Source organism: Triplophysa dalaica, chromosome 17 (genome assembly GCF_015846415.1).
Source record: "Triplophysa dalaica isolate WHDGS20190420 chromosome 17, ASM1584641v1, whole genome shotgun sequence".
Lineage (NCBI taxonomy): Eukaryota > Metazoa > Chordata > Actinopteri > Cypriniformes > Nemacheilidae > Triplophysa > Triplophysa dalaica.
This window is the reverse complement of record NC_079558.1, coordinates 8,806,115-8,830,776: the sequence shown is the minus strand read 5'-3', so window position 1 is coordinate 8,830,776 and position 24,662 is coordinate 8,806,115. Positions and strand designations below refer to the sequence as shown.

Sequence of the window (24,662 nt, the reverse complement as noted above, 5' to 3'; positions counted from 1 at the left end):
CTAGCAGTTGGTCCGGATAGATAAAACCAAACCATAAAAGGCGCCGCGTATGAGCGTAATCCGTTCCGAAGTGAGTCATTTATCAGAGTGGTTCACCTTTGAAAGACGTTACACTCTTCGTACAACCACCACTGCCGACTGTCAGAACTGGAGGTACATCAAGAGACATCAAGAGACTGCTTTTCATAAAATGGCCTCTTCATTCGGCTGCTAGGTCGAACGTGCTCAAATATTAATCGGGTTGGGCACGTTGATGCGTTGCAGCCTCCACTGTACTTTCGCCCGATGCGTATTCCTGGCACATAGGCGCTGCCAAGAGCAGCCTCAGGCAGCCCTCTAGCATCCAATGCCATGCACAAATACAGAAAGACTTCAGTAGTGATACCTTGGACACGCACACAAAAGACAAACAGCAACCTTGAGCCATGTCTCTCCCCCTTTTTATCACAGCGAGTTCTTCTAATTTTCCAACATCTCCTGGTTCAATGGGAATGGCAAGGGATGAATAATTCAAGCGATGCCCATAAAACACATCAAAAGCTGCACGTTTATCACAGCGCCGGTTAAAGCCACATCACCAGTCCAGGTTCTACATCATTTAAATGAGGGAAAGTGATTGACTTTAAAAATAGGCCTTCTGGTATTAATACATTTATTCCAACTCATAGAAACTGAAGTGAGCGGAAAAATTTGCAGTTTGAGAATAAGAGCATCGTAGATTCTGCAGGCTCTCTTTCAGTTTACATTATACTTTTTTAAATTTACAAATAAAGAAAAATAGGACCTGTACTTTAAAAGTCCAGTGTATGAAATTTGGCGGCATCTAGCGGTGAGGCTGTGAATTGCAACCAACAGCTCACTTCATCGCTTCAACCCCCCCCTCCTTTTGAAGCACTACGGTTGCTGCACAGAACTAAGATGTTACGTTTTCGCTGCCTTGCCGAACGAGGTAATTCAATTAAATGTTATTTATATAGCGCTTTTCACAATGTGCATTTTTCCAAAGCCACTTTACAGGAGAAAATAGGAAAACTCGATACTTAAAGGACGCATGAATTAAAATCACAATTTTAACCCGAGGTTTTGTTGTAAGAGGGAATCGTATTCACACGAACATCATGTAAGTGTCAGAACTGAAAACGCCCTTGTTACCAACATTACATCTGTTATTGACACCAGACCCAGCGAACGGCAGGTTCTGGAATGTATCTATCTATTACGACATTGATAGGTTGAACATCGCCTCCACATAAAAATCTCATCAACAACTACTTCTCTAGACCTGCCCACTGGTTCGCACATGACAATTCTGAAGTAACACAGGTCGCGCGGAACCAGATCGAGCGAGCTATCAATAAACAAACATTCCGTTAAAAATAGCCAAATATTGTGCCATCTCTGGTTGGGGAAGAATACAGTCACTGCGCAACCTTCCTTTGGATTCCGATATTATGAATGCAGGATTAAAGTTTATTTTTTTCATGTGGGAAAAACATGGAGAATTTGCTCGTTTCATTTCTCTAAGGAATCGTTTGCGAACAAGGCAGATATCGACACTGGATTATTGGAATGACTAAAATAAAAAAAGCCAGTGCTGTACCTTCAATATTGGATCTGATTGGAATGGTGCAGCAATCTTATGCGAGTAAAACGTCTTGTTTACGGATTTAACCTCAGTTCCTGATGAGAAAACCAGACGTTGTGTCGAACCAACAGATGGGGTTCGCTCTTAAAAACCTATCAGCTTAGACTAGCTAAGAAAAGGCCAATGAAATTGGCGAATTAAATAATCATGCCGGACTTCGCCCCGGATATCCGGCTGCATTCATTCACCTTTCATTCTGAAGAGCCTGAGAACCACTCGCGACTGCTGCAGCGGGCGGCACACATTTGTGTCAAGAAGGACACAACGCCTCGTTCCCTCCTTCAGGAGGTGTTTCAAACTGACAGATGGGGTTCCTATTGAAAACGCCACAGCGCTGTGCCGTATCACTATCTCTAGAGAAGCAACGGTGACTAGCCTGGGCGTGTCAGATGTGAGCTCTTTCGCGAAATTGCAATCTTCCAGTGGATAGGTAGGTAGGGGGTCGCAGAGCTTTTTGAAAAGATGATTTGATGATTTGATTAGCTTCCCCACCATCGAGGGAAGAAAGGGCGTCGGAACTAGTTTGACGTCAACGTGCCGAAAAAGCTCTGAGCTCCGCTCAAACCCAAGCTCCGCTCAAACCCAAGGCACCATGTGTCCGGCTGCTAGCACTGGAAGAGGAGCTGCAAGGAATCGTATGCCAGTAAGTCACCCTCCGATGCTGCAAGGGACATCTCTTCATCATCACACACCGTTTCAGATACGTGGTTAAAGAAAACAAGATGGTGGAACTGTCTCTTGGGGAACGGTCAGATGAGACGAGGTGCGAACGGTCCGCGAGCCAGTGGCTGACGGATTTAACGCTCACAGTAATCCTCATATCACCCTCGCTGCTCGCCGTAGTGGACGGCAGGGCCGTAGCCACTGACATTGGGGAACGGGAAGCATACGAGGTGGTGTCCCGTGGGAACACAGATGCCCATGACGCAATGTCTAAAACTTGAACCGCCCGCAATGCGGGCAGAATGTATCCACAATGGCTGCCCCACGTGCTGGAAACCCAACACTTGAGGCAGCCATCATGTCCGTCCCCACTCCTCGATGAGTGTATTACACCAATTAAAACAGCGTAACATGCCACGCTGGAGAAATTTGCTCTTTTAGACGTTGTAAGAATCCAGCAATAATTTGGAGTAGAGTTTGAAGTCTCGAAGTCGATCATGTGTGAAGGCTCCAAAGAACTAAAGGTGAATGAATTCAGCACGCCGTCTCCCTACTTTTTCCAGTATTTTAGACAGGTACAGGAGATTTGAAATAGGTCTATAGTATCCTAGTTCATTGGGGTCAAAGTTTGGTTTCTTAGTAAGAGGCAAAGCAAATACTGTATATAAAAGTAATTCCTCTCTTCTTTTGATTCATTATGATGGTGTTAAAATGTAAAAGAATACAATGCTACACCATTACGACTGGATACAATATGACGGCCAGTTTAAAAGGTCCTGGGACATGGCATAAATTAATTGACAAGTTGAAAATGTTATAACTGGGCTCAATTGCAACAGGTAGTTGATATTTTAATAATTTAGTTGTTATGGGGTCTAATAAGCATGTTGTGAGTTAAGATGTTGCAGTAAGTTTAAGTAAATCTTTCTTTTTTAAAGGTAAGGGTACAGTTGTGGCCTAATGGTTAGAGTTGGAATCGTGACCGGAAGGTTGCTGGTTCAATTCTCAGGGCTGGCGGGCAACGAATGAGGTGCCTTTTAGCAAGGTACCTTTCCCCTACTTGTTCCACGGGCGCTGCAGTGATAGCTGCCCACTCCTCCGGGTGTATGTGTGTTCACTACTCTCTGGATGGGTTAAAAGCAGAGATCACATTTCGGGTATGGGTCACCATATCTGACTAAGTCACTTCACTAATAGGGAAGAATTGGAGGTTGAGTTTTTACTACTTTGTCTCGTATGTTTTCAATCTTCTCTGTAAAAAATTTCATGAATTCATTGCTACCAAGGTTCAGCGGATTAACCAGGTCAGGTGATATCTGTTTGAACCCCATTGCTAATGCATAGTTAGCACTATCTACCGGCAATTAAAATCTCCGACAATCAGTACTTTATCAACGTTAACCAATAGGTCTGATAAGAAGTCTGCAAACTATGTAACTAATTATGTATGTTGTGTTTATGAAATGCACTCTGGAGTAGTTTGTCCGTTTAGGGCTACTGTAGAAACAACATGGCGGATTCCATTCAAAGGGACCAGCGGTGTATGTAGATTGAAATAGCTCATTCTTCGGTAATAAAATCATAACACTTCATTATGTTAAGATCTTTATGATATAGTTATGTAAATTATATTGCATTTCTGTCTCCCAAAACTTACACACTGGACCTTTAAGACTTCAATAACATTAACATTTTGCATTGAAAAGATGAATTATTGACCTCACCACGACACGTTAGTTAAACGTTTATGTTACGTATGCTTTGTAGCAAATGATAATAGCAGCATTAGTCTCGATGCTTGGAGTCAGCTTTTTATCATTGGGGAGGTTGCACTCACTGTGACTTTTGTACCGGCAGTGTTGATAAGACGGCAACAATCCATTTCCATATAGCTTACAGCATAAAGGTACTGCTGCATTTCGCACTTTTGTTTATCAGAGCACTTTGCCAATAGTTCGGGTGACAAGTACATAACTTTTCCATTAAAAGTTGCAGAGCCTTCAGTCCAGACATTCATTGAGAGCTGAATGTCACAAATTACATGAAGCGTGCGCTAGCAAAACCAAAACAGATCGTGTTTTCTCAGCTGTTAAAATACACAGTTAAAAGTAACTCTTTTTGATTATGGCTCAATCACTCAAAAATATTTAAGCTTGATTAATCAGACTTTTACACAAGCAACATACACTCTCTGCTACAAATGAACACTTAAAGTCTGTTGTCTGTAATAGACAGATATCTATAGATTTATCATCCAGCCATCCTTCATCTTACCATCCTTCTTTAATTGATCAAAACATGGATACATTTATGAGAAAATGCTGCAAAATTATAACAAAAAAATCCCAATTGTCAATAGTTTCACTTATATTGTCATTACAGTAATGACTTTGATTAATGGAATTTACATGTTTTCATCTCTTTGTTCTGTTAACATTTTCACACATTGAGATTAATCTTAACACTGTGTTACAACTAACCTCGCTGGGTAAACATTTTTTGTAAACATATTACTTTAACCTAACAATGGACAATGGTTTACAACAAGGTTGTATTCGTTTCCTGTTGGTATTTGCTAACAATGAACAATACTTCTGTAGCATTTATTAATCTTAGTTCATGTTAATTTCAGCATTTATAAATAAGCTTTTAAAAGCAAACGATGCAACTGTTAAAATTAGTTAATGCGCAATGAACTAACATGAACAGTTGTATTGTTGTTTGCTAACATTTGATAGAGGTTCATAATTGTTGATTGCTCATTGTTAGCAAAGCATTGTTAGCATAATAGCTAATCAATTTACTAAAGTTAACATGTACAACCTTATTATGAAGTGTTGCCAAAAAATGTATGTCTTCTTTACAATACTCAAACCCATTTAATGTTAGTTCAACCATTGGATTTGGTCTCATTTTATGAAATATAGAAATTTATCATTGATTTTGTGCGAGCAAACATCAGAAAAATAAGACCACCAACCCAAATAATTGATTTTCCAGCATTGTGTAACTGAATATGTCTCTGGTTTAAGTAAAAATTTAAGTTTAAGATTATGTGCCCTATCGTACACCCGGCGCAAGGCGTGTGTTTTTGCTAGTTTCCGCCCGACGTTGTTCTCTCTTTCCCGTCCTGCGCCGCGTTGTTTAAATAGAAAATGTATTTGCGCTCATTTGTGCGTAAAAATTGGTCTAAGCAAGAGGTGTTTAATGGTGCATTGTTGATGCGTTGCTATTTTGAGGAACTGAAAATAGATTGCGCAATAGACCAACTCAAACCTGGTCTAAAGTCAACGGCGCAATATTTTTGTGTTATTTAAAGAGCGCGTTAGTTGAAAAGTGCGCCTCCGGCAGGTTCACAACACGCTTTCACTTTACTTATTACACAAAGGAAAGCGCAGCAGAACACAAACATGCCAAATATAAAAATTAAATGGAGTAGGCCTACAATGTAAAAGATTATTACTGTGTACATAAAGATACAAATCCGGCTGGTACTGTAGATTGTCGCATCTGCTCGTGCGTGATGTTGTAGCACACGAGCAGATGGGTTTCCTCTCTGTAGAAGCGTCCAGTCTTTGCTCTTGCAAATTCCACTGTTTAAATAGCGAACGCCGCTAGCGCAACTGGCTCTTAAAGGGAATGAGAGATGAGACTCTGATTGGTTTACTGCACGTAACGCCCCGAAAAAAACACCCTAACTCATTAAGAGATTCTGGACAACCCGCTTAGACCATGTGCCCAGTCGCGCAGACTGTTTTCCCATCGTTAAAATATCAAAAGTGTATATGGACACGCCCTGAGAGCACTTGCACCCTTTGCTTAGACTATGCGCTTAGATTGTGAAAATAGGGCCCTATCAGTCTTTATTTGGTGGGCCCCAAAGAAATGCACTCTACACAAAGGGGGCCTCACCACAAAAAATCACTGCTTTAAACAACCACATGTGCACAGAACAGGATTATATAAATAAACGCTCAGGAATCAGCTGTTGTGTGTCATTTTCTACCTATTTTTATTAAATGTACATTGTCTAAATTCCAACATTTTGTCTTTAACTGATAAGCTTTAATAAATCTGACAATCAGACAAAGTCAATGCATTTACTGCTGCTGCTGTCGGCATTGCTTTAGAACTCAAATCTGCACATCTGTCTCCCGGGGTCACGGCATGAAGCCCAAAATTGTCCTTGCTGTTAAGACCTGATTAATATTTTCCTCTCTGTGCTCCAGCAGAGTACTCAACAGTGCCATGTTTCCAGTACCAGAGCCTGGTGTTAAGCCAGTCGGGGTTTCCTCTCTTTATTAAAAACAGATTGTTCCATTTTTTGTTAGTGGTTTTTCTGAAGAAATTGCAGGTTTCAAAGAAAGTTTCCAATAGTGCATGGCCTATTACAAACTACCGTGCATTGGCTTCCAGTATTACACCGGCATTGTGTCATACTCCCTAAAAAAGACATGTTTTGCAATATATTTTTTTAGGTATTTACTGTATTATATTTATTAACTGTATCGATATCCATTCGCTTTTACAGCACCTGCCTTTCCTTGTCTAGTGCTGTTTTGAAGTGAAATGTAGCCTCCCCTCTCACCCACTACATGTTTTATTACCACTTGAAGTACACTAAGGTGTCCACCCACAGCAGAATTTCCCAACAGTGCTGTAAATGCCACTCACTGCTGTAAAAATGAACCGTGTTGGATTACAAAGCAGACACATCTAGCATAAGAACAGTTATGTAGAGATGACATTTGGCATTTTATACACTATGGGGAAGTGAATTTACAACAGACTGACAATTCCAGAACATGAGACTGCTTTTCAGGTTATGCTCAGGTTACTGCATGGAGGTACAGAGCCTGAACTATTCAAAGACATGACAACTTATTAAGAACAGTATGATGATGTATTGTGCATGATTCATTGTTTTTTATATACATAGTACATAACCAATAAAAATCTCACATTTTTAATTCTAACAAGACCTGATGGACAAAATCTAGCCTTGATGTGAGATTCAAAAATAACAATTTTGTCATTATTTATTCACTCTCACATTGTTTAAAATCTGACTTTCTTTCTTCTGTGGGACACAAAAGAGGCTATTTTGAGAAGTGTCTCAGTAGTTTTGTATCAATACAAAAATCTCAATGTTATTTAATTATCAAAATTCTTAAAAAAATAGAAGAAAGAAAGTCATACAAGGTTAAGAACGACATTAGTGTTAGTAAATGATGAAATAATAGTCCTTTTTGGATGAACCATCCCTCTGTTGTATGCTTATACAGTCATGTAGTATAAGGAAAATTCTCACAGATGTTGTGTAGTCTGTATTTTAATTTAAAGCCAAAAGAATGTAACACAAATGTAAAGGTTTGAGTTAATAGTCAGACCGAGAGATAGATCTATAAATAAAAATAGTGAGGCCAGCATCACTCACATCGTGTCATCATCCCAGTGAACGAATTGCCTTGACGTACTAAGAATCTTCTCAACTGTCAAGCATGTACAAGAAAACAGCAGCGTGACTAGGGGATTATTTTCAGATTCAATGAGAGGTTTAGATTAAATCTACACTCCGACTTGCCTGAGATGTTTAACTGACAGCAAATGAGAGCTTAAGTGATGGAGAAACAGATCTCTGCAATTGCCTGCAACAGTTCTCCCTAGGAGACATTGGACTTTTGTCTCTATAGTCGTGTATTTACGTATTGAACGAATGAAAGGAAGCTTGCTAGTAATTGTGTTCTGCCGACATGCTTATTCAGTTATTATCCATATTGACATAGGATTTATAGTTAATTAGAGAGGTGTCAATACTCCAAGATGAGTTTCTAACCTGCTGGGATGATCCACAAGTCAGATAAATCGCAAGCCTCGGTAAAGAAAACACGGTCATAACGTTTCAAACTGTTGAAACGGAATACAGACGATTTCATCGTTTTATTACAGTCGAAAATCAAACCCAGGATGAATCCAACATCTTCATGAAGTTTCAATATTGGTTTGAAACCACTCAAATAGCTTTTCATTTGGTTCTGTGGGGTTTTGTCAACTCAGAAGTGCTCGAGGATAAAGCCACTCTTCGGCGTATCATGAGGAGACCAGCGCTGAAGGGCTCCTCGGAGATGCAAAGCTTCCTAAACAGGGATGCAGCAATTAGCAAGCAAGAGGAGAAGGTCCTGTTAAGTGGTCTGCTGTTGTTTCTCCGACAGACGTGATCTGCCTGCGGAGAACCAAAAAAGACCACGGAGCCCATGGCGACCGTGCTGCTGAAGTTTACACAGTTACTCTGTGCGATTCCACCGTTGCCTTTCGTTCTCATTGGTATTCGGCTGTTAAAAGTCCTCTTTGTTGCCAGGTCAGATATCCCTTCCCATTAACAAATGACAAGAGGAGTTAAGTTGACTGACATGTTTATTGTTCTCAAGATGGACCGGCCTAATGAGACCCATCAGCCGGGTGTGCAGAGATTACACTGGCGTTAGAGGACACATCCAAAGAGCTTCGGCTGTCCTCTGCCGTTTTCGGCTGTCCTGGCTGCCACTTTATTTCTTGGAACCGTTTACCTCAGCAATGATGGCTTTGAAACGACTCACAGTCTCGGCCGCTAATCATTACGAGAGGGGCTGGTACTCCTGTTTGCGCTAATGCTTCACCTGATAAAGCGCCGCTTTGATGAACTACTCCAATTAGTGGAGAGAGAGCTCAATTACTCAGGCCAGGGCTTTTTTAACTTTTTAATTTCAAGGACCCCCTTAAATGTAATTACTTTTCTCTTGCAAGGGACCCCCTTTCCGGAATACATGTTTCATGTATGCAGAACATTTATACAGCGTGTGAAAAACATAAATAAAATCCAGTTAACATTACATCATTATAATAATTGTGGCCTTTTGTCATTGTGCAAAACCGAGAACAAATGAGGAAAATAATATCTGTGAAATATTAATTTTTCTACTTTGTTAACAAAATAGATTTTCTGCCCACTAATAGATTGTTACAGACACATTTTTAATTAAATCGCAGTCTGTATAGTGTATTATAGAACTTTAAAAAACGGTTAGTTTTAGTCCTTGATTTTGATTGGTCAATGGCTTTCTTTTATTCCCAATAAAGCATAGCTATGGCCATATGTATAAGTCGCATTGACAGCTGTTTCTATGGGCCACTATACATAGGTAATCCTTCATATTAATCCTACGGATTGTTTCTTTCCCGCAGAGTGGAAGGATTTTCTTATTAAGCTGTCAATTTTAAGATTATTGTATTTATGAAAGTTAAGGTCTGTTATTTGGACTGTGGATTTTACGCTGGTGATGATTGATTTTGTTGAATGTAGTGGAGGAGCCGGGGCCAGACTGTGGTTCGAGACCGGTGAGTAATTGTTAATGAGCGCCACCTGTGCGCGCACTGGTCTCGAATCACGTAGAAGATCGGGAGCATATAAGAGCGACCGGACCGTCGACGAGAGAGGACCGGGCCGAACATGTTTGTGTTTGTATTTATGTTTCATTCGCTGGCAGTCGTCCATGAGGGGCTGCCGGCTGTCTTTTTACTTTGTTATTATTTTGATTAAATGTTTGCCGTCTCCTTCCTTCCTTTTAATGAACCTTGTTGCATTGAACATATCTGGTAACCTGAGTGCTGGTCCGTTAACACTCAGCTTGCTAATGTGCATTTGAAACTGTAGTTATACCAATGTAGGTACATACAAATCTCAACAATCTACATTCTCACAAGTTTAGCTACTGATTTATCTTTATGTTCAAAGTGAGTGAGGCACTTGGGTGCGATTGATATTCGTCTGAAGTTTCAGTCGCAGAAGCTGTAGTTTACAGATGATATTTGATAATTATTTTAGAGACCGATCAATTCACTTCTTCCGATGGACACTCGTTAAGTTTGTATTAGGAAAGACTTAGAAACTGACGCCTGAAGATCATTTTAGATGTTTAATTAGGACTTGGATTGTGCCAGAACACCCACCACACACCAGCTTATTGGTGGAGTGGAGACAGAGTTGCGAAGCCATTAGTACATATGGGGATGATAAGGAGGCCATGATGTGTAAATGCGTATGGACGAATTTGGCCAGGATGCCAGGGTGACACCCCTACTCTTATTCGAAGGACATCCTGTGATTCATCCACAGAGAGTTAGGACCTCGGTTTAACTTCTTATCCGAAGGGCGCTTTTCACAGAATGATGTATATTAGGGCTCTATGGAAGAGATCAAACATCGCAGTCGTGGTAAATAAAAGAGAAGACAAACGCCAGTGTCACTCACCATTGTAAATAACAAACTTCAAATGACACATCACTGGTATCACTGATCTTACCATTCTTTTCTATAGACTTTTACACCTCTGTGGCTATAACGCAGCTTTATCAGAGCTTTGCCAGGCTAACTGTTGCGTAAAATGAGAAGCTGTTGGTTATTTTAAAAGGGGGCGGGGCAGCTCGATTTGTCTCGCGCTCTCTGACGTCTTCTGTTGAGATTACATCCACACATCAAATAATGCTGCGCGCTTAAAATCGTTTCACTGGGAATGTAGTGATTTTTCTTTAAGAAAGTTGCATTGATACATATTATTGACCACACAAACTAAAAAATGTAGTGGTGAACTAAACGAATGCAGTACACAAACTATTTAAGAGCATAATCATTTTTCTCACTGATAAAATTTCTCTAATCTTTCATAGAGCCCCCTAGCATATGTTTGTGGCCCCCTGGGGGACCATGGACCCCAGTATAGAAAACCCTGACTCCGAAATTTGACTTTTAAAGTCCAAATCAGCAGTGGTTTTCTTATTTCCCTGTTTCAACATTTGCTGGGGAAAGATAGTCCCTTATGAATGTTTTGTTTTAAAGGCAAAGTGCTATCTCTCAATTTTTAGACTTAGTTGTGCAAGTTATACATTCGAATGGAATTTCTGAATATTTATCATCAGTGGTGTTACTGAATTAATTTCCCATCCTTGTTTTAGTAAATTTACTGGCAATCTGTTTGCTTTACTGTAGTATTATACGCTTTAGGTTAGCACATCTAAACACACTTAACATACGCTACGAACCCTGTGCTTTCAGATATCGCTGCTTTTCAAAACTCCTTTTCTCTTTAATCTGAATAATAAATGCATAGCTCTATTTCCTTCGATTACGTCTTGTGACCAAGGCTTTATGAATTTGTGGCAAGATCTGAAAAATAAAATAATTAATGGGTGTCTTAATTGGTGCGAGTTGTCTTTTTTGACCTGGTGTCTGCCTTCAGTCGACCCTGAAGTTTAATAAACCTTGAGACCGACAAAACACAAGCCTTAGCTATTACAAATGAGAAGGTAATAATTATTCTGTAAGCGTGAAGTAACCTTAGTCTGCTCTTTTTCGGTTTGATTTCAGATAACTAGAACAAGACCCAAACCTCGTGTTTCTGTGAATAAATGTGGTTCTCTGTCATCGCACACCATTATAAATGATATTTGGCATATGAATTAGTTGTCATTGACAAAACTGTGCTTAGATTGTAATTGTAAATAACAAGTACAATTTTATTGAGTTTGTAGCGTATACCCAGCCTTTCAGTGGTTGCAAGACCAAGTCTATACAGTAGGCATTAATAACTTTAAGAATGCAAAAGTCAAAATAGAGATATAGGAGAAGAAAAATATTCTGTGTTCACATGTATTAAAAATAAATCTTAAATAGACAGAATTAAACCTTCTCGTGGAGTTTGATTGACAGGCGATATGCACCCCGTTGCTATTTGCCATTGGTCCGACAAAGTTTTATCGGCTGTGCATTATCCAGTTTAATAATGCGATTGTTGCTGGCCGTCAAACTGCACGAACATAATCCCATTTAAAAGTCATGCCACTGTGGAAAGTTCTTCTTAACAGACTCGACTTGTCCGGAGTTTTGCCTCATAGACTGTTATATGATCCGTGCTGAAGGACTGCATCTTATCAGCACTGCCAAAATTTTATCGGAGGTAAATTTTCATCTTTGTGGTCATAATCACAGTTCCACCCTTTGCCTAAACGTGTCAGAAACCAATGGCGCTATCCAGACATGATGTCGCTACAGCAAGCACAGTATGTTAGGCTAGAGCTTCGATCTGTATTTTGTTTTCTTTATTCCTCGTCACTTTCACATCCTGAGTATATACACTCACCAAATTTATAAACGCAATACTTTCGTTTTTAGAGTTGCCGTTTACTGTGGCCAGCCTAAGGCACACCTGTACAATAATCATGCTGTCTAATCAGGATCTTGATATACCACACCTGTGAGATGGATGGATTATCTCGGCAAAGGAGAAGTGCTCACTATCACAGATTTAGACATATATGTGAACAATATTTGAGAGAAAAAGGACTTTTGTGTAGATAGCAAAAGTCTTAGATCTTTGGGTTCAGCTCATGAAAAATGATGGCAAAAAAAAAAAAGTGTTGCGTTTATAATTTTGGTCAGTGTACTTCAAATTCACATTGCAGGCTTTCTGATTGCTTTTGGCTGAAAGTATTTTTCCAGCAATGATTATTTCATAATAAATATTTTTAGTGCAGTGGGAGTGCCTTGGCTGAGGTCGGACATGGTACAAGGGGGCGGGCCTTGCGAATGGTCAATGAGTTATATGCTGTTTTGTCTTATTTGAGAAAACAGCAGATCATCATGTCACTTGCAGCATTTTTCGCTTGATGAAAACATCTCAATAAAACAAAAATCTTTATAGTAGTACCAGTCAAACTTTGTTCTTACAATTCTGTTGACATCAAAGCAAACATGTTGGACAAAACTAGAAATGTTTCCTACTCTATGTATGACTACAAAACTATGTTTTTTTTTGTTAAGTTGAGCCAGATAGAGAAGGAAAAGCAGCAAATAATGTGATTTGTCTCACCATTTTACTATGCATAAATCATTTATGTTTGCTTATTCTGCATCTACACAAAAAATAAGTAATAAACAAAATTGGGTATTTTAAATATTTGTTGTCTGAGTTGGTCTGAACTCTTACTTAACAAGATTGAGCCGTTTTAATTATGTCATGTCCAAGTTGATCTGTTTTTCCTTTAACTGACAAATAAAACACTCACATAAAATGTTGTGCTTATAAATAATCAGACAATTGATATCTAAGCAGTTTCATTTGTTGTTTAACATTAAATGGGCCTTGAGACCTTAAATGATAAACCGTCTGCAATAAAGGGGGATACTTCAATTTTCAGATGTGATCTTTTACAGGTCATTAAACAGAACAACCATCTCTATCTGTTTTAAAGACATGCTCAGATGTCCAGGCAAAGCTTTTACCACCTGACTTATTGTTAAAAGGAAGTGTTGTTAATCAATGTGAAAACCAAAATCTTTTTTTTTCAACAACATGAACAGGCTGAAGCAAAGATTCAGGTTCAAATCTGGGATTTAATGTAAGAAATATTTACGGTAGATTACTGGCGATGCTCAGGAAGTGAAAAACGTTGCCGGCCGTGGTTGTTCTTTAAGAGCAACGGGTAATAAGCATTTCACCATTTATGGCATGTGACCTACGTTTAGTGGATCGATTTCATACACTGCCTTCCCATTCGGGTTATAGATTTCCTGTCGTTTTGTTGAGTAATGTAGAAGCATGTAAACTATTTGCCATATGCTTCCTGCGTTGTCTCTTAATACAACACTTTTTTAAATAAGAGATGACTGACGTTGTTTCACGTGGATTGTATTCTTGCCTGGAAAAGAGAACAGAATAGATGCATGCTGTTGATTTTGAAGCGGCAGTGAGATACGAAGATGATGGGAGACCATCACGCAGGTGTGCTTTTATTAATCAAAAAAGTTCCTCGGCTTTGGGTTCCGGTTAAGCACCGGTTTTGTTTGTTGGGCATTGTTTTTGAAAACTACTTGAGCCTTCTTAGCATAGCATCGGGGGGTCGAGGAGATTATGCTTCCCGTGTGCGTATGTCTGAGCTGGTGTTTATCCGTGTATCAAGGTGTGTGTACATGCTGCTACTTTGTCAAGTTCGTTTCTCAAGGAGAATTGTTGAACGCTCGCATGACAGGAAACAGCAGGTGGTGCTTGTTCTGGAAAATGCAGCCTCAAATTACGGCGATTCAAAACACGAAAAATACGATGTGGATGCCACCTGCTTCCCGGTGCATCGATACGACATGAGCCGTAATTTATGCAACGTTCTTATGTATTTGAAGGACTGAATGAAGGGCAAAAGCCCTAATGCCGTTGCAGTGGCATATTCGACATTTATGAATTTTGTAGGGAATGCACAGTATATCAAGAACTTCATTGTCAATTTAAGGATGTGAGTTGATATTGGATGTTTATCAGCTGATGTTACAAAATGTTTCTTTATTCGTGTTGATTTGTCATGTTTTGTATATATTTTTTAGGTTTTGGATATTCGGGACCACATATCCAGGCCACTACCTCTTTGAACTGTTGCCCTCTAGCTGGCATTACGTACAGTAGCACTCAGCAGCAGATCCAGCCCGACAGTTTTTTTCTTTAGTCATCTATCTTTTGAACAGATAAAACTTACTCTATGGTCTCTCCGCTGTGCAGTATAATCAAGTGCAATACCCAGGTCACTCATATTTCTACTTATTTTATATGCTGCAGGACTTTTACACATTTCCTTGCACACAACTATACTGTAAAGTAGGGCTGCAAGACATTAAAGTAAAATGCGATATGGATTAACATGCTTAAAGATATGCAATATGCGGTACGATAATGCTAACAATTCTTCCCTCGTTTATTTACCCTTGTGTCATTCCAAAACTGTATGACTTTCGTTCTTCTGCAGAACACAAAAAAAGATATTTTGAAAAAAAGTGGTAAGCAAACAACACTGGACCCCATTTACTTCCATTGTATGGACTCCAGTGGCGGCTGCTGATCTTTTAAAGAGGGGAAGCTCATTTTCGGCCTAAATCATAAAAAATTGTCCATTTATTTATATGTAAATTTTGCCCTACGTTCCTTTTCAAGAAAATGCTCTGTAACCCTGTCATACCAACTAGGCGTCTTCTCCAGTGACTTTAATTAATGAACAAACGATCTAATATATATATATATATATTTAACTCAACGGGAAGAAATGTGGGAATTATGTTAAACTGAAACAATGAATGTGGTGTGAAATTGTGTGAAATATACGATGAAGGTTGCAGCAGTTTGTCTTTCGACTACACATGCAAAATCCGAGATGGGACTAAGTTGGAAATGGAGACACAGAGTGATACGCGTCATAATCTGAAGACCACGCCCACACCAACCGTCTCTTTGCATTGCGAGAAGCTGCTGCCTCCTTGTCATTTGCCTCCTGTCTAAAAGCTGATATGTGACAATGTGTATAGCAAACAAGCTAAAAAAACAACAAGAAATACGTTTTTATAAGCTGTCGACCCCAAAAAATGAGTGTTTTAGGACATAAAAGTGGATTAAAAAGAGATGACGGACCCTCCAATCATCATGCAGACGCTCGGAGTCCGGGCCAGCCCACTCCTCCATTCATCCCAGAGACGCTGAGCGTCTGTGGGTGGGACATAATCGCAGCATTATCCAATGACCGTCTTGTTTCTAAGCACTGAAAAAAACTGTTTAAAGCAACACCATTGAAGTCAATGGACGCTGGGCTTCAACAGAGTAATGCACTGTATGCTACGGGAATGAATGAGAAGGAAATCGAGTCAGCTGACCTAAGTAGCTGATTCTGAACGAAATTGTTTTCGTTCAAGATGAACGTTTTTAATGCATTTTTAGTCAATACAATGTTAACATAATAGTACATATATTTGAACATTCATTTTTTGACAATTATAGGGGAAGCTGAGCTTCCCTTGCAGTCATAAAGAAATCGCGTCTGATGGACACGGAGACACTAAGACATTTCTTAAAATATCTTGTTTCTCACAGAAGAGAGAGTCATAAACAGGTTTTAAAAGACATGAGAGTAAATAAAGGTTGATGTATATATATATGAAGAGTTTGGTTCCAAAATGACATAATTGCGTTTTTAAAATTGAAAATATATTTACAAACTATTATGTAGATGTTTTACTTTTTTACATTACTGTGATATCTGGATCAACTTAAAACTTGACTTTACTCAGGGCCAGGTTACTTAAAAGTATTTTACTTCATTTAAAAACTTTTCTTTAGCAAATATCAAAGTGAAGAGTAATCCCTCCTTCATGCTATATATTACAATGTTAAAAGTTCTGTTGTTAGCATTCCAACTAATGATGGAAGGTTTTAGTGTCTGTCTTTATTATTTTTCATCTTTTCTTACAATCGATTTTTAATATCAACACTTTATTAGTTACAAGATGAAACAGACTTTTTAAAATCTTATTAATGGTGTGGTTTTAGTCACTGGACCATAATTTTCCAGCGTGGAAATGGACCTGATAGAAGGTGCCGGCTTAAGCATACGCTGACTGCTCATACATTATTGATAAAGAATCCTGTTTTGCAAGCTGCCAATCATCTTGTGTAATGGTTTGTCAGCTGGAGGTGCATGTAGCACAACGCTGCGATCCAGCCCGGCCTCCACAGGAAAATGCCAAAGAGAACACTTTGTGTAAATCGTTTAAATTGCTTGAAATGTCACAGGCTGCTGGAAGTCAGATGTTGAATATTGAACTCTAAAGCAGTATAGGGTTACTTTGGCAGTGATGTTCTCATGTAGAATTCTGTGAGTCTGGAGTAATTATGCGTAAGGGGGACATTTTATTTATTTATTTTTATATTCCCCTATAGGACTTTCTAACTGTCATGAGTGTGTGTGGATGAGAGAGAGAGAGATAATTGTTTCTCTTCATGATTTAAGAATTACACATGTTCCTATTAAAAGACGTAGTGGCTTAAAATACATAAAATACATTTACCAGAATATATTATACTATTCAAATAGCTTTTCGAGTAATTCACTCACTAAAACTATGCCATTGACAATTCACTGTTATTCTACTCCATTAAGATGAAAGAATTGATGGATTCTATGTTTTTTGGTTATCACTCTCTCTTGCCATCAAGCTTTATTTTTCTCCCAATAAATATGACTGTTTAATGGCTGCATATCATCATCGGATATATTTTCCTTACCTTGCAGTTCCATCTTTCTGGGGGCTTGTAAATTCGGCATGGAATCTGTGTTCTGTGGGGAAGAGACAGTCTCCAGTCAACATTGAGACCAGCCATATGATATTTGATCCCTTTCTGACACCTCTGAGGCTCAACACTGGCGGACGAAAGGTAAGCGATGTCTTATCTGATGTCTGCATGGCGAGTATCAGTGTGGTAAGCTGTCGGGGAGAGCAAACAGTGTTTCTGCTCTCAAAGTTCTATGTATGATCTGCTGTGAAATGGATTCCACTGGGTTGTTGGTTATGTAAGACACAGAATGGCTAAGGAGAGTTTATTATGATGTTTAGTTTGAATTGTGCTGTTTTTGAAGTAGCCCATAGCTACCATTAACATTTCTACATAGTTATTTTATCAACAGTCTCTTTTTAAAATGTTGAGAACCCTAACCATTACTCAGAACTCATAGCTGCTTGTTGTACTACCATTCTTGAATGGTGTTAAGGTATTTGATAGCATGGGATGCTTTGAATGTTTTTTTTTTCAAACTAATGTCCTTCATTTGGCAATAATAGAGGTGGAGTTGTGTAATTTTTCAGCAGGACCCCATGACAAGGGATTATACAGCTATTTAAAAAAACAAAAATAATAGAAACCCAATTGAAACCATCAAAGAAAATCTAATCTTTTCCATTAAAAAGCATTAAATACATATTCCTTTTTGTATTGTGTTTTGGGTATTATTCCAATAGGATTTATCTGGCAGATATCATCTCATCACGTCATTAAAACCAATATGATTCCCAGCATAACCACCCTGCTAAAAAACAAAAGAAACCCATAGAATCTGTTACAGAAATTCGAATGCTTTCCTTAAAAATACCATTATGAACCATTCGCCTTGTCCAAAACAACCATTACAAAATTCCTTTTTTTTAACATCCTATCAACCGAATCCATCACACACCAGTGGACACCATTATAGTTTCCAATAAAACTTAATACAAGTTTCAACCATTAAAACCGTTTGATTACTGGCTTGGTTTTATTGTTTCTTTCAGCAGTGCAGTAAATACAAAACATTTAGTTTTGGGCAGGGTTCCGTTGTATTTTTTCATTAAGGAGTAACGTTTCATCCCCCCAATAAAGGTTACACTAACAGAGTTCTGGTCTCACCCGAGCAGCAACATTTCGTTATCTCTCGTGAAACCAACAAGGAAGTGACTTCAAGTTTTTTAAATTATTCATTGACTGGCCGCTAGAGGCTGGCTCCAAAACATAGCAGAATCTCCTTCAGCCCATGTTAACATGTCCAGCTTTATAGCTGAAAAAACATGTTTACAGCCTGGTACAATCAATTATTTGTTAAATTTCACCCTTCATGACAACTGTGAGGGGTCATTTTTTTAATAACTCATCCGTTTAAATTATATTAAGCCTTAAAATTCTGCATATTTAAGGGCATGGACACTTGAGTGACATGTGGTTTCACCAACCAGGCACCTCAGATCTAGCCACATCCTGCTTTTTTGCCCATTTTCGATTAACATGGAGTGACGTGCTGCAAGATTGCGACGGCAGCCTCTGCCACTTTCGGCTTAAGAATTGCTCTTCACAAACCTACTGGTGACATCACAAACACTACGTCCATGTTTTTTACAGTCTATTATCTCACCATCATCATAGAGTCTGTCTATTATTACATGAAGAAAGAGAAAAAACTGAGACAGACGAACCGTATAGTGCTGTGAAACATTTAAAGCACTGTAAAGTGGGTATTTTTTAAAACATTATTTCATAAACTGATTGTTTCCTAATTTATTGAACTACTATTTACTAAATCAAATAAATTTTTGGTTTGATCACCTTTTGCATTTTTTTTCCAATTTCTTCAGGTAGCTTTGCGGGAAGAATTCTTCAAGTGTTTAGTCTGTGTCATTTTTTTCTCTTTCTTCATGTAATAATAAACTCAGTGATGATAATCCAGATCTCATTGTGGAGTTTACCGGTTGATGTCACACTCCTTGTGCATGCAAAAATCTCACTGGATAATTACAATGAATGAATAATTACAGCAAAATATAAATACTGGCTGAAAGCAATTTTTAGGGCTTATAATACTAACAAGACTTACTGTACTGTACTAAGTTCATTTTACTGTACAATATGTTCATTTTTACATCGCTCTCTTGACAAAAAACAAGCTGAGAATTTCATCCTTTGAAATATAAATCAATTCACTTTAAATTTACTTTTGAGTATTTCTAATAAAAACCTTTTTGATGGACTGCTTCACAGTGGCATACTTGTTATAACATTGCTTGTTGCTTGTTACAATTGCTGACAGTAAATCATCAGCAATGTTTCTGCATAAAAGTGAAGTCACACACAATTGTCACAGTTTGTTTTGACTGCATCTTGTATTCTTTCTCTTTTTTTGATATTCTGGTATTATAATGATTCATTTCACACAGGTATGCTGATTTCAACACATGCAGCAAAGTACTGTAGTCCTTGATGGAGGAGACTGTTGATGTCACACACCACCAAACTATGCGTTTGAGTTTCTGTCAAAATAGAGATTTACATTATCAGCCCTTCCACAACGCGATAAACAGACTAATGAATAGTTAAAGGAAATTTAAATGACCTCAGAATAGAAAACCAATTAATCAAGAGCAGACATGCATCAAGGTTATGCACTTCGGATTGAGGGAATCACAGCTATTAAATTGTCTGTATTAATTGAATATTTGCACTGCTGTAGATGAGCCGCAATTACTTGAAGAGCCTTTAATGAATTTAATCGCAATGATAAGGGTGGAAGATGACAGTATCTTCTCTTATTGATGTCTCGAATCAGCAAAGTGGAGAATCTTAGACGGAGAATCTGTCACATGAAAATATTTCTCTTTCACTCTCATTAGCTTTGGGGTAGTGTAGATATTGTAGAAGGCCCTAATAACCATAACGAATCAGCCAAATGCCATTTAGCATAATAGAGTTGTAGTACATAAGATTACGGGCTTTGAATTGGAGGAAGCCACGGCCATAGACCAGCAATGACTCATAGATTTAATTCCATTGCGTGAATATAATATTAGATTATTTGCTAAATCAGCCTTGTGATTGCGATTTCATTAGCTTGGGTAGTTGACAGCATGAGATGGCATCAGGTTATCATTCATCTTGAACATTGTTAACAGTTTATATGGTGCAAATAAGTGTTTTACTGTGTCTTTGGAGTGTTATAAGTTGCCAATGCATGTATTAGACACATAAAATTGCGCCTCGTGTAACCACACCCCCACTAATCTAAGTCAGTTTGTGGTATGAAGACCCCCCCTAATGTACACAGAAGTAAGGTGGGCGAACCTGTCCAATTGCTTTGTAACCTGATGTTCCAATTCTGTCACACGCTTACAGTTGTCGACCAATCACTACACACTGGTTAACTGGCCAATCATAGCACACCTCGCTTTTTAGAGCTTGAGGATAATAACGATGTCAAGGATTTGCCTGGTCTACAGCATTGGAGAAAAGTAGCAATGTGGCATTATTGTGGTGCTGTGTCATCTCTTCATAATTAAAATCCACAAAGTAGACCAATATTCCTTTATACACAGTTCTAAATATAAAATTTACTGTATTATTGTGCACACTACAATATTTGTAGTATTAACTGTAGTAATTGGATAAGTTTTAGCGAATACTGTAGAATTCTATAATATTTACTGTGGTAACATTTAAAAAAAATAGTGTCTTGTAATTTTAGCAACTTTACTACTAAAGAACATTTTAAAATTAACATTGGAAATAATTAGTGGTGGGCATAGATTAATTTTTTTAATCTAGATTAATCTAGATTAATTCCAAGATTAATCTAGATTAATCTAGATTAAAATGGCTCATTTGAATTCTGCCGAAGGCATTCAGAATGTGTGCTACCCAAATAATGACTAAAAGTAAGTCTTTGAGAACGGGTGTCTAAAGCCAGGTGGCGCATTAGACCAGGGGCTCATCTCCTGTTTCCAAAATGCATCACAAACTGCTTGAGAAAGCTGTTCTACTATGATAATTGGTGATGAAAATTAAATTATGTTCAATAAAATGAACTTGTGACTCCTGAGATAGGCGCAGGCTCCCCGTGACCCGAGGTAGTTCGGATAAGCGGTAGAAAATGGATGGATGGAAAATGAACTTGTGTTTACTTCCGCATAAGATAAGGGATTCTTTGTGTTTAGGTGGTACTTGAGACTGGAAGAGCTCCTACAGTACATTTACATTTAGTCATTTAGCAGACGCTTTTATCCAAAGCGACTTACAAAGAGTGAGGGAGCAACAAGCGATATGTCATACAGGAGCCATAATACATTAGATCTCAATACAAAGTTACTGATTTTAACTAAAGCTAGACCACTACCTGTTGAGAGAAAGTGTTTTTTTTAAACCAATTCCGCATTGCACAAGGTGCAAACAACCTTAGTCTTGTCGATGTTTCCATTGGGAAGCTTTTTTAAAATTAATATTCCCTGAAGCAAACCCGGCGGCTTCATAGCTGCATCCATGTTAGCACGTCACGTTTGATGCGGTAATTTCACAGTAACGTTATGTTGTGTTCAGACCAAACGCGAATGGCGCGTCAAGCGCGAGTGATTTATATGTTAATGCAAAGAGCCAATAGACCTACTTGCTGCGCGAATCGCGCGAATGAAGCCCTGGTTATGAGATGATGAGGCGGCTTCTGCTTCCGCTTCCGCGAATGACGCGAATCACGCGAGTTGAAAAATCTCGTTCTCGCTCCGTACAGTGCAGTTAAGCTGGTATACATCCACGCTAAAATATCAAGGTGAAAGTCATCATAGCTTGCGTAGTATAGACCCAGCTCCCAACACAACTTTGAGAATAGATTAACGGCGACAATTTTTTTAACGCGCGATAATAGTCTCACTGCGTTAACGCCGTTAACGGCCCACCACTAGAAATAATTCAATCAATGTGTGACAAATTGCATTTATAGCAATGCTTAAAAAGAAAAATGTTTGACTTACTTTAAATGTGACTAAAACGGCCAGTAGGTGGCGGCAATTTTTTTGTGTCAGTGAATCATTCAACAAACTCGTTCAAAACCACCGATTCATTCAAAAACAAAACAAGTGTGTTGATGAATTACTCACTAAATCATTATCTCATCCGAGTCGTTCAAAACATGGATTCATTTAGGAGAGAAACACTGCAAAAAGACAGATGAAAGTGTTCAAATGAACGCTTATGTCCATATGCAACATTACAGCACTATGATACCACCGTTTAAAAAACAGTTTTGAATTTTGAAGCATTTCGCTATGCAACCGTAGCACCGGTTCACTGTAAAACCTTAATTGATAGTAAAGAGCCTAGTCTCGTGTAGCCAGATCTTCATACTGAAGGTCTGGGACTTATCGCAGGTTTCTTTGGAAAGGCCGGCACAAGAGGCCATATGACCAACAGGTACAGCAACCAATCACGGTTCGTTTTGTGCCGCGTCATGTTGAGAGGCGTGGAAATGTCCAAACCAGTTATGATAATGTTCATTCATGTTTAATAATTGATGGGAAATATGCTATTTAATTGTAATTTTTGCCAGTGATATCGCCTTCCCCCATTCAAGTAGACTTGCTATGACGTAAATAGGTAAAACAAGAAATTGCTTGTTAGGTTTTTATTGGTTTTATCTATTATGTCAAGACAAATGTTCCTGTTTTCATTATCTGATTTGGAGCACCAACTGTCAGACATATATAATATTCTCTTATATATAATTGAAATATAATCGAAAGTAAAGAATCAGGACAGCGATGTCTTTTAAACTGCAAGCGGTCCAACGGGACAAGGCGACTGAAACCATTTAACATGCAAGAAGCATGTATTACCAGATGGAGAGTTCTTCTGCCACAGTGAGAAAACAGCCCTGAATCTGTATAATTACACAAAGACCATGCTGGAACCTCAAACATGGAGCCACAGGATGACATCTGCAGTCATCTGCAGGGAAACACATTACATTTTAAGTATCTTCTCTGCTTTATTTTGGCAAGGCACCAACATGCTTTGGGTTTTTACGCTGTTCGTGATTTTCATTTCCTTGCAAATGTTTGCACTCATGCACTAAATAGTTCCTGTACCCTTGTTGCTAGTGGTTTATATTTCAGGACAGACGTTATGCCAAGTTGCTCTTAGACACAAATTTTTATCCGCTTTAACGTGGCAACTCTGCAGAACATGCGGCTTACAGGCATGACTGCTTCATTTCCTTAGCAAGCCGTTTTGTCTCGGCACACACTTGGGGAAAAATCAACATAAAGTTTGTTTCATATTAATTTTTTAATTTATGAGAAAATTCTTAAAATCGCTTCAACATTGATCAAAAATACGACTTATGTTTTTCACGGTGAATTTAATAAGCCACAAAGGACGCAGATGTTTATTGCCGAGGGTGAAATGCATCGTGATTTTGAGAATTGATTTAGTTATGCAAATTACTGATTCGAATTAATTAGACTCAAGTTTGTGTTGGCTGAACCTGCTAAGCTGTCACAGTATACAAAGAGGTTTGAGCATGAATATCTCAAAGACAGCAATTATGGCTGTCTCGCCGCGGCATCTTGCTTGGATTTAATTACAGCTGGATCACGAGAGCATGAATCCCTCCTTTGCGCGGCCTAAGACGGCGGTCGCGCTGTGTCCGTCTTTGCGTGTATATAAATCTGTATCGTAAACTAGGAGCTAAAATAGGATTAGGAAAAAATTGCATTCGATCGCTTGCATCTGCAATAGGAGTGTTCCGTAGGGTCCAGGGGTTGCAGGCAATTTCACTGTAGCATGAGTCGAAGGAAAATGGGTCATGGAGGGAGAAAATGTGGGCAGTAGTTTCCTGTCCTCTATTCTCACATCAAAGCCAGAGTACTCCTCCACAAGTGTGCCTTCATGTCTGCGGTTCAGAGCCAACCCCTACAAATATGAGTTCTCCATTCAGATCTTTCTTCGTTGTTCCAAATCCTAGTCTGGTGCTCTCTGATGCGGCATACTGAAATGGAGGCAGCTTATAATACAAATATCTGCCATGGTAATTGATGAAATACATTAACTCTAAATGAACATAAAGTTTATCTCAGTATCTTTGAAGACAAATCTTCTTCGTTGGGATTGCAGTTGCTAATGGAGTATGTTAACAAGCCATAGATCTTGTCAGTATAACCTCATTTTAGCAT

At 38.7% G+C, this 24,662-nt stretch overlaps 1 protein-coding gene across 2 annotated transcripts in view; it reads left to right on the top strand.

Moving 5' to 3' along the window:
- Positions 1–24,662, top strand: part of ca10a (carbonic anhydrase Xa) — a 145,965-nt gene that overhangs the window by 47,081 nt on the left and 74,222 nt on the right. For both annotated transcript variants that reach the window (XM_056770519.1, XM_056770520.1), the window contains exon 4: positions 17,441–17,583. In XM_056770519.1, the coding sequence (XP_056626497.1) occupies positions 17,441–17,583 (143 nt within the window). The remainder of the gene's footprint in view (positions 1–17,440; positions 17,584–24,662) is intronic.